Here is a 13955-nt window from a genome sequence, read left to right as displayed (position 1 = left end):
CAACCCATGGTACCAACTCCTACTTGTCTATGTAGTAAGTTTAGACTCATTAATATATTCTAATTGCAGATATTAAGACTAATTAGATAATGATGAAAGCTGTATCCTTTTGATGGTTTATATAGAAAAAATACTCTTGGAATTAAGTAGTTTGTTTCTGGTTTAAATACTATTCCTAGAGAAAATTACCCTCTAAATAGGAAAAATAGATTTGTATAAATACTTTAACCAAGTATTAGTGAAATTAACTGCATAAGTTATTCTGATTATTTTTAGGCATATGTATGTATAGTTTTTAAGATATTACTACAAAAGGTTTAAGAAATTGGAAAGATAGTTAAAAAGTATGGTATTCATTTTCTAGTCAGCTATTGGTTACATTTGTAGGAAGAAGAGAGTACAGTGATAAGCAGGAACAAAAATTTTTATTGATAGAGTGGATCATAGTTTACTTAGACCTGAGCCTGACTTGGGAATAAACACCACTGAACTGGCACCCATCCCCATGCTTGCAGTCCACTGAGTCTCATAGACCCCTGCTCAGCAGAGTTCCCTAAAAGAAGCATCAGTGAGGTCTAGTGTTTGCGATTTTCAAAGCAAATCTCACTCTTTTCCCTGAAGTGATGTGATGTAATGCCTTTTTACTAACTGACTGGTAAGCATGGGTTCTCATACAGGAACTCTAAACTTATATTTAGTACTCTTGATACCCCTGGAAAGCATAGCAGGAGCTTGTAAATTCCTCCAGGATGCCTCTTATTTGTTGCTATTCTTTCACTAAAGCCACCACCATCACTTAATAAGAACCAGAGAACTCTCTTCAAATGAAAAGAAATTGCTGAATCAAATCCATAACTCTTAGGGAAAAATCAGAAGGTTAATGCAAATTTATTTACTTTGTAGTTCATGGAAAACAAACATTAGTGCTGTTAGTTTAGCAAATTACCATGGCAAATGTCATAATTTACCAGTTACTTTGCCTAGCTTATCTTTTCCCCCAATTCCTTCCCTCCTTTTCAGACTTTTAATCTTACTGTTTAGATAGCACTTTATAGAAAATACGTATTAATATTTTTTTGCAAAAATTATTCTTTGATTTGAGCATATAGGAATATGACTTTGTGTATGTGTGTGTGTGATTGCACATCTACAGGTGGGCTTGCAAATAGATTTATGTCTTACTTCTAAGATCTCAAATGTATTCATTCTTTGTAAGCTTACTTTTCAAGGAATAGGGCTTGACTAGGGTGGTGAAGTATGTTTTGTTTGTTTCTGGTGACTCTATTCCATTTAGTGAAGTCCTTTTTTTGTTTTTAAGATTTATTTATTTATTTGAGAGAGAGAGAGAGAAAGAGAGAGCAAGCACATGCATGCTGTGGGGAGGGGCAGAAGGAGAGAGAATCTCAGGCAGACTCCCCCTGAATGTGGGGCCTGATGTGGGGCTCAATCCCAGGACCCTGAGATCATGACCTGAGCTGAAATCAAGAGTCAGACGCTTAACTGACTGAGTCACCCAGGTGCCCCTTAGTGAAGTCCTTTTACATGTGCCAGGAACCATGCTAATCACTTCAAGAAAGCACAGAAGTTTCCAGACTTTCTGTAAATGAAAATTTTCTTTAGAAGGTCAGTATATAAAACTGAAAATAAAGGAGGAGCTGACCTGGCTAAAATGTGTTTGGTGGGACACTGTTCCTCAGTAACTCCTTTCCTGAAGCACTTTCATCAAGAAACACTGGGCCCAAGATGGGGGGGGGGGGTGCAGGAGCAGGCATGGAAAACAGTTTGAAAATCAGTCATTTGATCCTCTAGTCCTAGAAAAATCACTTTACTGCTTACTATGTTATCATTTGAGTATTTTGGAGAGATCAGTATTAAGGAGTAAAGATTTCTTTTATGTTGCCTGTAGTTGATATCAACTAATAATTCATAGTATCTTTTTCCTTTCAGGGGAAAAGACCCATTAGTAGTGTGTAAGACACCCTTAGAACTTAGAAAATATTCAGTGGATTAAGTAACACGAAATATATTCTTTCTTGAAAATCAAGTTTTGTGCAGTTATTGTTTTTACTAAGTTTTATAATGACTTCAGACAAAAAGTAACTTGATTTTTATGATTGCTCAGGACATTAATTTATATGTATATGGATACTGAACTGTATTTTGAATCCCAGATGAAAAAGAGCTGCTTATATATATATATATATATATATATATATATATTTTAAAAGATATTATTTATTTATTTGACAGACAGAGAGAGAGCACAAGTAGGCAGAGAGGCAGGCAGAAAGAGAGGGAGAAGCAGGCTCTCTGCTGAGCAAGGAGCCTGATGTAGGACTTGATCGCAGGACCCTGGGATCATGACCTGAGCCGAAGGCAGCTGCTTAACCAACTGAGCCACCCAGGTGCCCCAGAGCTGCTTATATTTTTAATGCTCACTTATTCACTGGAACTTTCTTGTTAGGACTTTTTTTTTTGCTACAGTTTCCTGACTTATGACTGTCTGCAGATGTGGCTGGTAGAGTTTCTCTTTTTCATTTAATTGTTCTTTAGGAAATAAGCTATAAGATGGCATAAGGGTGGGGCTAAGCTCTGCCTGAATTCCTTTGCTCAGGGGCTTTTTGTCTAGTCTAATAAGGCCTCAGCTCAAATACCTTGTTCTCTAGGCCATGCTTTTAGATGCCTAGCTTTAAGTGACACCTCCTTACAGACATATTCATTGTAGCTCAGGAAGCCCACTCTGAAACTCAGATTTGTGTGCCAGGGTGTCTTGGACAACACCTGTGAGGGGGATGGAAGGCAGGGCTGGGCAGTTGGGGGAAATTAAACTGCATTAGAGCCATGGGCAGATCCCACAGGCAGCTGCAGCTGTCAAGTGCCTCCAGAATTGCTCCAAGTTGAGGCAAGAGGATCAGGCTTTTATATTCATATATGTATCATTCATTGTATATGGGCCACCACTGCCATGATCTTCAGGGAGGGAACATGATTTTGGGTGGGTGTGAGGTAGGGTGAGAAGCCTTCCTTTGGAGAATGCAGTGAAGGCCTCATCAGGAAGGGGGAGCCTGGCACCTACCACAGCATCCCTTACAGTCTTTCTGTTTCTCACATCCATCTGTTTTTAAGAACTGAAAATGAAGTAAGCGATCTTGTATTTTCCACAGTTAACTAATGAGACTTTGTAATTTAAAATATGAATGCTTAAACTATAATAAATGCCCAATATTAAAACTTGTTAATATTATCAGTAATGTGAAAATGTAACATAATCACACATATAAAATCCACAGTTGTTCAGCCTTCTTTTTGACACAACTAGGAAAATGCCTTGTTAAAAAGTATATTGTAAATTAACCACTTCAGAAATAATGAGTTTTGTTTATTTTTGTATATTTGAGTTACTTTTTGATTCATGAAGTTTTTTGTAACAAGAACCAATGGGAAACTTTGGTAGTGGTTTAATGGCCTTATTTTTTATATCTGCATTTTTAAAAAAATGCTGTTGTCTTTTGCTTGGTGCACACTGTAATTTCAGTTTTTCCAGTTGTGAGTTTTAGAAGTGGATAAAGGTAGGAAGGGTAGCTGGGAGTATATTCTGTGGGTATTGGAGCTTTGTTCTGTTAGCAGCAGGCAAGAGACTTTTTCCTCCAAAAGTTGGATTTCCCCCCAGTGATTGCAGTGATAATTGTATATGGCCTTGGGGAGAGGGGTGCTTATTAGCCCCTTTCACTTCCTTCCGGCTGGCATCTTTGTGGTGATTGGTGAGGAAACAGGAATGGAATATGGGGCTGGGAAGCACATCTTGGGCTTTGGAGTTATATTGGTCTGGGGTTGGGTGCCACCTTTATTATCCTTCTTGCTCAAGTAAATTAATCCTTCTAAGCCTTGGTTTCCTCATCAGTAGAATGGAGGTGGTAGTAGTAGAATTTGGATTACAGGATCTTAGCTCAAGGTCTGGTATGTTGTAAGTGCTCAATTAGTGGTGGCAATGATGAACTGTTATAGTATTTATTGGTCAGTTAATCTTTTCATTGAGCTTTCAACCCCTTAGTAACTATAGAGAACAAGTCAGGTAAAAGTGGGGAGGGTCAATTTAGACTCGTTGTCTGTCAGAAAACTGTCATTGGGGATGTGAGCTTGATTCTTTTTGGGAGATGACTGTAAGAGCAAACAGCAAGAAGAAATGTAAACACAAGAGGAGGAAGGGGCTATTTCACACACAGTCTCAGTTAAAGGAAGGGAGTAAAGAGCAGCCCCTTTTTTAGGACTGATCTGCTTGAGCATGGCATGGACCTGGAAGAGGTTCTGCCCTGTGTGCTCTGGGCTTGGTAAGACTGCCCTGGATGTTACAGGGTAGATTGTAGCTGGGCCAGCAGGAGGTGCCAGCAGGCCTGTTAGTGAGACTGATAGAGGGACTCAGGAAGCTACTTATGTCAGACAGCCCGGTGACAGAGGTATGGGTGGAGGGGGTGGGGGAAGCTGAGAACATTATTTCCAAGCACATTAGTGACAGCCCCAGGGTTCCCCCCTCCTCCCACCAAGTTAGGGAGACTTTCAGGGAGTGATCTGAAGAGTAGGAGAAGTGCTGATAAATGAGCTTCTAATGGACTTATGGACTGAGCATATCTTGAAAAGAGAAATACAGTGGACCACTTCATCAAGAAAACCTGAATCAGAGAAATGGATCTACTACATTTTGAAAAATACAGCTTTGCCAACTGATAGAAAGGTCAGCCTGGTATTATTCATTCAAGATAGTGTTTGTATTACACCCATCAGGATAACCTCACTTTAGGTCTCTTCTTTGAGTAAACCACCCAAAGATGTGCTTAGAGGGATTGTTATGTTTTCCTTGGTCTTCATATTAGATCTTTTTTATTTTTTTTTAATTCATAAAAGACTCTGGTTTTAAATAAAACATTACCCTGTAAATATCTAATTAGTGTATTCATAGTTCATTAGTGATTCATAGTTTCTTAATATTAGCAGAATTTTTGGCAGTATTCATTATATCTGAAACAAAAACACTGTCTTAAAGGTTAAATGAACAATTAATAATTTCAACAAACCAGTATGTACTTGAGAATATACAGTGGTAGGCATCTTATTTGGTGGATTTCAAAGAATACAAAGAAGGGCAAGACACATTCATATCCTCAAAGAATTAAGTATTAGCTGCATAACCAAGCAATTGTGGTACATAGTAGAGTGCCTGGCTATGAACTGGGTACTCACTATACAAGGTATGTTAAAAAGGATAATTCATGTGAAAATTTCTGGCTTGTGGTAGGCATTCTCTCCCTCATAGAACTCAGTGGCTATCCGTTGAATTGATTTATGCACACTGAACAGCAGGTAGATTTGGAAAGTAGTAGATGATAAATACTACGTGAAAAATATAACAGAATGGCACTGGGAGAAAGAAAAAAGGGTGAGATTGCTGAGATTTATAATGGTCAGTGAAAGCTTCAAGGAGGAGGTGGAATTTGGGCTTGGAGGGCTGGGATTTGAAGTGGAATGGAGGGGGCTGTTTGAAGTGAGGAGTGAGGTCAAAGCCCATGTGAGTGACAGAATAATTCATAGTCTAGCCTACTGAAAGCAGACTTGATATTTAAGGCTAGGGCTAGATTGTGTGTGTGTGTGTGTGGGGGGGGTGTCTTTGAAAGCTAGGCAGTAAGGAATTAAGGTTCTTATGGTATGATAGTGTTTTGAACACTCTAGCTGCCCAGAGAGATGTAGGCAGGGTTCAGTTATGGTAGTAGTCTAGTTGGGGGCAAAACAAGGTTGAAATTAATGTGATGCTACCAGGAGATGGATATAAGGTTTTGTGTGTAGAGTGGATAGAACTTGTGACTAGCAATGGGGGCAGAGAGATTGAGAAATAAGGAAGAGTTGATTGACAGTTCTAGTTTGGAAGGCTAAGGGAAAATGGAGTTATGAACTGAAATAGGAATGCTGGGAGAGAGAACCATTTTAAAGGGGGAAGTCATGAATTTGATCTTGTGTATTTGAGACTTCTGAAGTGATGGGATACTTTCATGGAAACATCTAGGAGCTTTTCAGGGCCATGGAACTAGGACTTCTCTCACTGAGGTCACTCATCGTCTGTAGTAAGCCCCTATGCATATGGGCCCTCCAGCCTGCCTCTATTTAGTCACAAGTTCCTCTTGTTACATAGATTTTAAACAGGGAAGAAAAGTGAAGCAATCTGATTGGGCTACATGGACTAGAGAGGGCAAGGCTGGAGGCAGGGTGACTATTGAAGAGATGCAGCAGTACTGTGTGTGATAGAGAATAGTGGCTTGGATCAAGTGGTGGCAGTGGGGATAGAGAAATAAAGGCATGAGATTCATGAGACCTCTCTTGAACAGGTACACGGTAGAAGACATAAAACTTGGGGGTTGGTTAAATAGTGGGAGTACAACCACAGACAACTCCCACATTTCTGGACAGTTGGTTGGATGAAGAACTGGAGGAGAAGCAGGTCTGCCAGGAAGATGTTGGAAGATTAAGCTTTGGACAAATTGTGTTTGATGGCTGCCAAATGGATTTGTTGAATAGCTGGTTTGTCATAGAGTTTCAGAGCTCAAGAGAGATGCTTGGAATGGAGATGTAGTTCAGCACCACAAGGAAGATTTTGAAGCCTTGAGTGAAGGTGGTTCCCTCAGGGAGAAATGTGAAAGCACTCCACAGGAGGCCTGGAGAATGTCATTGTGAGGTTTGGCAAGAGCACAAGGTAGAAAATCACTGGAAATGAGTTGAATCATGAAACCCAAGGGAAGTGAGTATTTCAAGGATCTGGTCAAAAATTTCAGAGAGGACCAAATAGGTAAGGACTAAAAAATGGGGCAACCTTTGTCCAAGCAGTTATATCAAGAATGATAAAAATAGGATTCAGGTTGCAATGGATTCCAGGATGAATGGGAGTGAAAAATGTGGGAGTATTTTTCTTTTTCCCATATCCTTCCTCCCCTCCACACCTTTTATTCTGGAGGATCAGGAACATGATTCATCACTTGAGAGTGACAAAAGTCAGTAAACACTGATCATCTGCTTAGCTGGTGCTTTGTTCTAGGGGAAAGACACTAGCCCTTGCCACTAAAGAGCTTGAGAGGAGAGCAGGGAGGCAAAAAGGTAAAAAAAATTAAATTCTGAGTGCCATGGTGGAGGCCTGTATCCCATGTGAGTGAGACAGCAAAAGAGGGGGGGGAAGCTCTCCCTGGGGGTGACTCAGGCTGAGCTTGGAAAAAGGAATGTGTGTTTTTGTTGACAAAATCGAGGGCATGCAAAGCCAAGAAATAGGGGATGGAAAATAGTGGAGGTGTGAAATAGCAAGGGCCCTGGAAAGAACTTCAAATGATTTGTTAAAGCCAAAGAGCAGGTTTGATTGGGACATCAGAAAAATTGCCAAGATTGCAGCAGGCCTGTGTGCCCTTCAGAGCAGTTTGGCTTCTGTCCTTCAGGTTATAGTCAGCCTTTGAAGGTCCAGGGCTTTGTCATGGTCAGCTGTATTTGTAGAGATGACTTTAGCACACCTTGGAGGGTAGTTTGGAAGAGAGTGGGGAGCACACCTGTAATGGTCATTGTACACCTTAGTGGCTTAAAGGGTGAGTTGCATCAAGGGGACACACTTAGTGCCTTATGGTCATGTATCCAATTTAAAGAATTTTTGTTATTTGTGTAATGTATGGAGAAAATCTTTCTGATGATTAGCCTCTAGAGAAGTTTCATAAGTATCCTTTTAGAAGATGACTTTACTGTAAGTGTTGGCTGTGTGATTTTGTCATAGAGTTGTTGTGTGGACTAACTGAAAGACTATGTCAAAGGTATTCTTTATCCTTATATGTATGTTTATACTTATGTTTATATTTACATTTATATATATGTTTATATTTTCTTTGAATAGATGATTGAACCTCAGATTAATGAGCTTTAACTTTGATGCCAATTTTCAGAAAAGTGGATCTGGATGTATATCTCCATTTGTGTCCAGCCATTTGTGGGCAAGCATATATCCATGACATGTGTGCAAGCATGTGTGTGTGTGCATGCACATGTGTGTGGATGTGTGTTAAGGGGGACATGACCCTCTTATCTGGGGCATATATAAGTTTTTTTTCTCCTTTTCTGGGTGTATTTGGTGATATAAACTAGGATTAAAAACTGGTAAGAAGTGGCCAGTGTATAAATAAATTGGATGATTGTCATTTAGTTATGCTAAAATTTTATCTTCCCAATTCAGTTGGAATAATTTCATTAACAGTGCCTTAAGGAACAGGATATATGGTTGAATTTTCTTTTAGAAAATTGCCTAGTTATATCGGATCCAATTAAATTTTGCATATGTTATCAGTGGCATTAAATGCAACCAAGTGTGGTATTAAGTAAAATGAGAAAAATTATTTTAGTAAAAAGGAACTTGTACTTAATATATACTGAGCTAGTAAACATAGCAAATGTAGGTTTTAACAATAACATCATTTTTACTTAAAACATGAAATGATCATTTTATTTTTAATATCCTTAAATTTCCTCATTAAACTGCCTATAATATTTATTATTTATGTAATAAATTGGGAGGGTTTTTGGTTTTGTTTTTTTGTTTTTTTGTTTTTTTTTAGAGAAAGAGTGAGTGAGCAGGAGGGGGGGGCAGAGGGAGAGGGAGAGAAAGAATCTTAAGTGGGCTCCATGCAGAGCTACTCAGGTGCCCCGTGAAGTTACTATTTTAAAATTTGTTAGTAAGTTCACAGTAGATAAGTTCAAGTTTTTCACTTTGTAAAATACCAGGAACTAGAAATGAGTATTTCTGTTCAAAGGTGAAAATTTTTTTTCTATAATCAATATTTTAAAAGTCATAAAATCATAAAATCAATAAACCCTGCCCTCTTATCACTGGTAATTTTTTATTTAAAATCTATTTGAGGGCCACCTGGGTGGCTCAGTCAGTTAAGCTTCTGACTCTTGATTTCAGCTTAGGTCATGATCTCAGGGTCCTGGGATCTAGCCCTGTGCCAGGCTCTGTGCTCAGTGGGGAGTCTGCTTGAGGATTTTCTCCCTCTCCCTCTGCCCCTCCCTCTGCCCCTCCCTCTGCTTATGCTCTTTCTCTCTCTCTAAAATAAATAAATAAATCTTAAAAAATATAAAATCTATTTGAAAAGTATAATGTTCTTAGAAAGGTTTGGTGGAAATACGAATATTGCTATAAGAATTTTGTGTTCTATCCTGCTTGTCAATAAAAACATTTTAAAAGGTTAAAAAAAAGCACAACTACCTAGGTTTTCTTAAAAACAAAGGCCAAACTAACTAACAACAAAACATAAGACATACAACCAACAATAGCCCTGGATTTCTGGGGTGCTGTGAGTGTTGGAAAAGAGATTCTAGTCTCCCTGCTGTGGCTAGCTGCCTCCCATGTCCAAGTAGTTTACTGGCCTTGAGCCTTTGTTCCCTAATCTGTAAAATGTGGTTGGGATGGAGAGCTTGGGCACTGAAATAGGTTGTTTACAGTTTATTTTTCTTCTGTCTAGTGTCCAAGGGATATGATTCTGCGATTGGTTTTCTAATCTCTGTTGATTTCATTTAAGTGGAATTGGCATTTTTTTTTTAACATGATATTATCTTAGGATACTAGCTGAGCAGTTATAAACCTAAAATTTTTATTTATGTTTAATATTTTAGGTATGCAATACCCCCGGAACATGGAAAACGACTTGAAAGACTAGCTCAAGGTAAACTTGCTTTCTGTGTTTCTCATCTGGATAGATTCTTTGTTTTTGAGGTATTTTTACAGTATGGAATGTCACTGTTACTTTTACTCTTTTCAAGTTAATGATTTTTGAATGTTTTTCTAATTGAACAATTAATTTTTTTTCATATTACCGTGTGAATTATTTTTCCATTTTATAATCTTCATGATTATTTTAGTTGGCTGCTTAGTATTTCATCAAGTGATTGCACTTAACCTGTTTTGATTATTTCCAACTTTTTCTTTTATATAACTTACATATATATATACATAACTTTTATTTAACATTATTGTGCTAATAATATTTTTCTTTCTCTTAAGTTACACTCTTGAGATAAATTCCAAAGAGTACTGAGGCTGCATCTCAGGGTGCAGGTATTTTATGAATACTTTTATGTTGTCATATCATTTCACCAAAGGGTTGTATTAAATCTCCTTCTGACTCCTGGTTTGGCCCCCTGGGCTTGGGATTGCTATTATGGAAGTATTGAGGTGACTGTCCCCAGATAACCAGATAAGCATGAGAGTGTACGCCTTTTTAGACTGCAAATTTAAACATACCTTACTGGAACTTGAATTTTTATTTTTTGTGGCTTTGTCTATCTTCATAAGGGCCCGAATGAAGAACTCAATTAATGGTTTCATTCTGTACCCACTTGTATCTGCAGAAAATGCCTTCCTCTTTTCTTTTCTTTTTTTTTTTCCTAAAGATTTTATTTATTTATTTGACAGAGAGAGAGAGTGAGCACAAGCAGGGGGACCGGCAGAGGGAGAGGGAGAAGCAGGCTTCCCACTGAGCAGGAAGCCCAATGCGACGTGGGGCTTAATCCCAGGACCCTGGGATCGTGACCTGAGCTGAAGGCAGACGCTTAACCAACTGAGCCTCCCAGGCATCCCTCTTTTCTGTCTTTAAGACATAGAAGAAAACCTTGCCATATCTGTTTACACAAGGGGGGAGAATCTGATTTACCCCCTGCCAACTTCATCTGTTTTGCTAGCCACCCTTACCAAGGAAGAAGTAGTCTGGCCCTACTTATTTCTAGGGGAAGGTGGAGTCGAATTTGAGTGTCAACTAGTGTAAGACATTCTGCTTTTATCCAGGATCAAATCCTCAGTGACCATTGTCCTTTTAGTCAGGTGCTGATCTGTTTTATTGGTGTGTTAGGTTTGTCTTCTAGTAGGAAAAGATTTTTGTTCCTGTCTTACATATGCTTTCATTTAATAATGAAATGGGGACACTGAAAAACCCCTTTCATTGACTTGACAGTTCTGAACAGAAATTGTTAATGATATCTAAAAGTTACTTGCCCCCAAATTATAGAAGAGTATTAGAAGGAACAGTTACAGTATCACATTTGTCAGGAGCATTATTATAATTTTGGCAGGCTAATAACTATAAAGCCTTAGTGTTTTTATAATGTAATACATTGTAGTAATAATAGCAATGTAATTGTAATCCTGAACTTTGTTAGGGACTATTTTCATGAATATTAAGGTGGATGAACCCTGGTTCTGAAGAATAGATTAGAGCGCAGCTGAGAAAATGATTACCATAATCCTTAAATACACAGGCAGTGAACTTTGTGCTAAATCTGTATGCTGAACTATATTCTTCTCTATAATAAATATTCCACCATTTTCTATTTGCCTCACCACCAGAGACCTGGAGCCAATGTAAACTTTACAGTATAGAGTCACACACTAAAGTTTCTGCTATAAATTGTCTGCAAAAGCTTTGACATAAACTGTCAGAAAATGACATTCTAGGAAAATGGGTGCCATTTGTTTAATCAATAAGAGGATAATAAACTTGAAGGATGTACAAGAACTTTGAATCAATTGCACGTTTATTCAAAACTGTTTTGCAGGATTATTTTGAGAAATGACACAGGGAAAAGACCCTATGAGACAGTAGAGGATTCCCATCCTGACTGAGCAGATGCCAACCAAATTAATTAAATTCTGCTAAATAATTAAAATGATAAAATAATGCAGTAAATGTGATGGAACATTTTTGGATGTCTAGGTCAAGGCAGCACTTGATACAGAAAATGAAAAGCAGCCTAGGATAGTTTCCATTATCTTGTCTGCACATCATAATTATCACACTTGCCTTTTATGCATGAATGCTTTCATCTTTGGTTTCTATTGAAATCTTGATTGACTGTGGCACCTACAAATATTTTATCTCAAAGACATTAAGTCTGCATCTAATAAAGCCAGAGTTTGATTTTGCCCTTCAGCTGCTTTTTCATTTATATAGGTTTTTTTTTCAATATTGTGTAGACCTAAGTGTAATAAAAAAAAAAACCTCAAGTGAATTGTTGCAATTTTTATACTTGTTATGTTTGCCTATAATGCCATTACATTCTTTCTAATTTTTGGTTTGATACAATTGAATGGAAAGTATAAGGGAGAATAGAGGTATAATATTAAATCACGAATGACAGTTTTGAACATTTTCACTTTTTAGAATGTCTAAATCTTATCTATTTTAGAAATAAGACAATATCTTTGCTGTTCTATTGAGTTAAGCAAAGTATGGATTAAAGTAAATTGGGAATGACTGAAATTTTTTGCAAAGGACTGTATTCCAATAGTCTTTTATTGTGGATAAAATGCTAGCCAATATTAAAATAATTGAAGATGATTTACTGTGGTCAAAATTTTGGTTACTGGGAAAGAATATATGAGTTAGGGCTTTGTGCAGCTGAGTTTGGAAGTGTGAATGATCAGTAGGAATCTTGTTTCAGATGGCAGTAAGGGAAGTAAATTCTTATACTTAGCAGGTATTTTAGTTGTGACTTATTTTAAAACAACATTCAGGAAGAAGGAACAGAAGAGTCATTATTATGAAGGATTAATTTAGTTTTTTTAAAAATAGTTTTGGGGTGTGTGTGTTTTAATGATTAGTAGTCTTGAGTTTAAGCCTGTGGAACGAGAGCCTTAGCCTTATTTGCAGGGATCCCTGTTCCAGGAGGTGGACAAGTAAGTATCTGTGGGTGGGATGCAGGCAGTCTGTGGACTTTCTGAAATTATACTCAAAATTGGTCATATATGTGTGTTTCTGGGAAGCCATCTTCAGATCCCTTCAGAGGGTTTGACCTAATTGAGATTGTGAACCTGCTGTCAAGAGAGTAGAAGAGCAGCAATAAATAACAAGTCATTTTAATTTTATGAACAGATTCTAAATTGACCTCTTCTCATACCTCTGTCTTGGAATTAGGAAAATACACTTTTATCTGCTGTCTCCTCTCCAAATGATAAATACCTTATTCCCTTAAGCATTCATTTAGCTGATCGTCTGAAAATACTATATTAAAATGCCTGGTTGTGAAAGGCTAATAAATAAAAATACCCCTGATTATAAATAATCAATTTTAAGGGGTCCCCTAAGCCATAAAAAATGAAGAAGTTCAGTAATATATTCTCTGCCTTTATGCCTAACTCATGCCTTAGGTGTGGAGAACAATGTGTGGTGTGTCAGGGTCTTTCTATCAGCTGAGTTGTATTAAGAATGGTTCAACAGTCCCTAAGCTTACTTTTCTCATAATTTGATGTGAGATATCACTGTGTTTAAATATATCTGAATATTTTATGTCTGGTTGTCTTCTAGGATTTTAGACATTGGTCAATAATACATAGCATATACCAAGCTAATGTAATTCTAATGTGTGAAAGACAATTCTGAGAAGTGACAGCAGAGAATGGGAAGGAAGAATTCAGGAAGGGAATATTGGCTGGCAGGGAGGAATTACTATGGAGGGAAATTAAGAGTACTTTGATTTTTTGGGTGGAAGCTGAGCCAGGAAAATGCTGGATACCTTGACTATGACCTGTTTGAGCCCAAAGTATTTGGCCTAGGGAGTACTTGATCTATGCCTGTGTGGTCCATGTGTCATATCAAGGGGAGAGAAGTGGGATCTGAAACAAAGTGGTCTTAGGAATGCAATGAAAAACCATATGTAATGACCCATATACTTGTTAAATTAGGTGGAAATTTTAACTCTAAATGTTCTGCCAGCCATCTTGAAATGGAAAAAAACTTGACCATTACACACTAACATAACATAAAAAATAAGTAAATAAACAAACAAATAAATAAAAAACAAATCTGTAACATGTTTTAAAAAAAAAAGACCACAATCAGTGTGAATTTCTTCCTTCCTTCCTTCCTTCCTTCCTTCCTTCCTTCCTTCCTTCCTTCCTT

At 37.7% G+C, this 13955-nt stretch overlaps 1 protein-coding gene across 17 annotated transcripts in view; it reads left to right on the top strand.

Annotated features, from left to right (window-relative positions):
• The window catches only part of KDM4C (lysine demethylase 4C), a 478025-nt gene that overhangs the window by 94743 nt on the left and 369327 nt on the right, over positions 1–13955 (top strand). For 14 of the 17 annotated variants that reach the window (XM_032392295.1, XM_032392294.1, XM_032392291.1 and 11 more), the window contains one exon: positions 9679–9728. In XM_032392295.1, the coding sequence (XP_032248186.1) occupies positions 9679–9728 (50 nt within the window). Of the gene's footprint in view, positions 1–9678; positions 9729–10066; positions 10121–13955 lie in introns of those variants that run through there. The other 3 variants (XR_004297893.1, XM_032392309.1, XM_032392299.1) reach the window with 2 other exon arrangements.

The sequence above is a fragment of the Phoca vitulina genome, unplaced genomic scaffold (assembly GCF_004348235.1).
Source record: "Phoca vitulina isolate PV1807 unplaced genomic scaffold, GSC_HSeal_1.0 scaffold67, whole genome shotgun sequence".
Taxonomy (NCBI): domain Eukaryota; kingdom Metazoa; phylum Chordata; class Mammalia; order Carnivora; family Phocidae; genus Phoca; species Phoca vitulina.
Note: the sequence above shows the minus strand (reverse complement) of the source record. Positions and strands in the feature narration are given on the sequence as shown.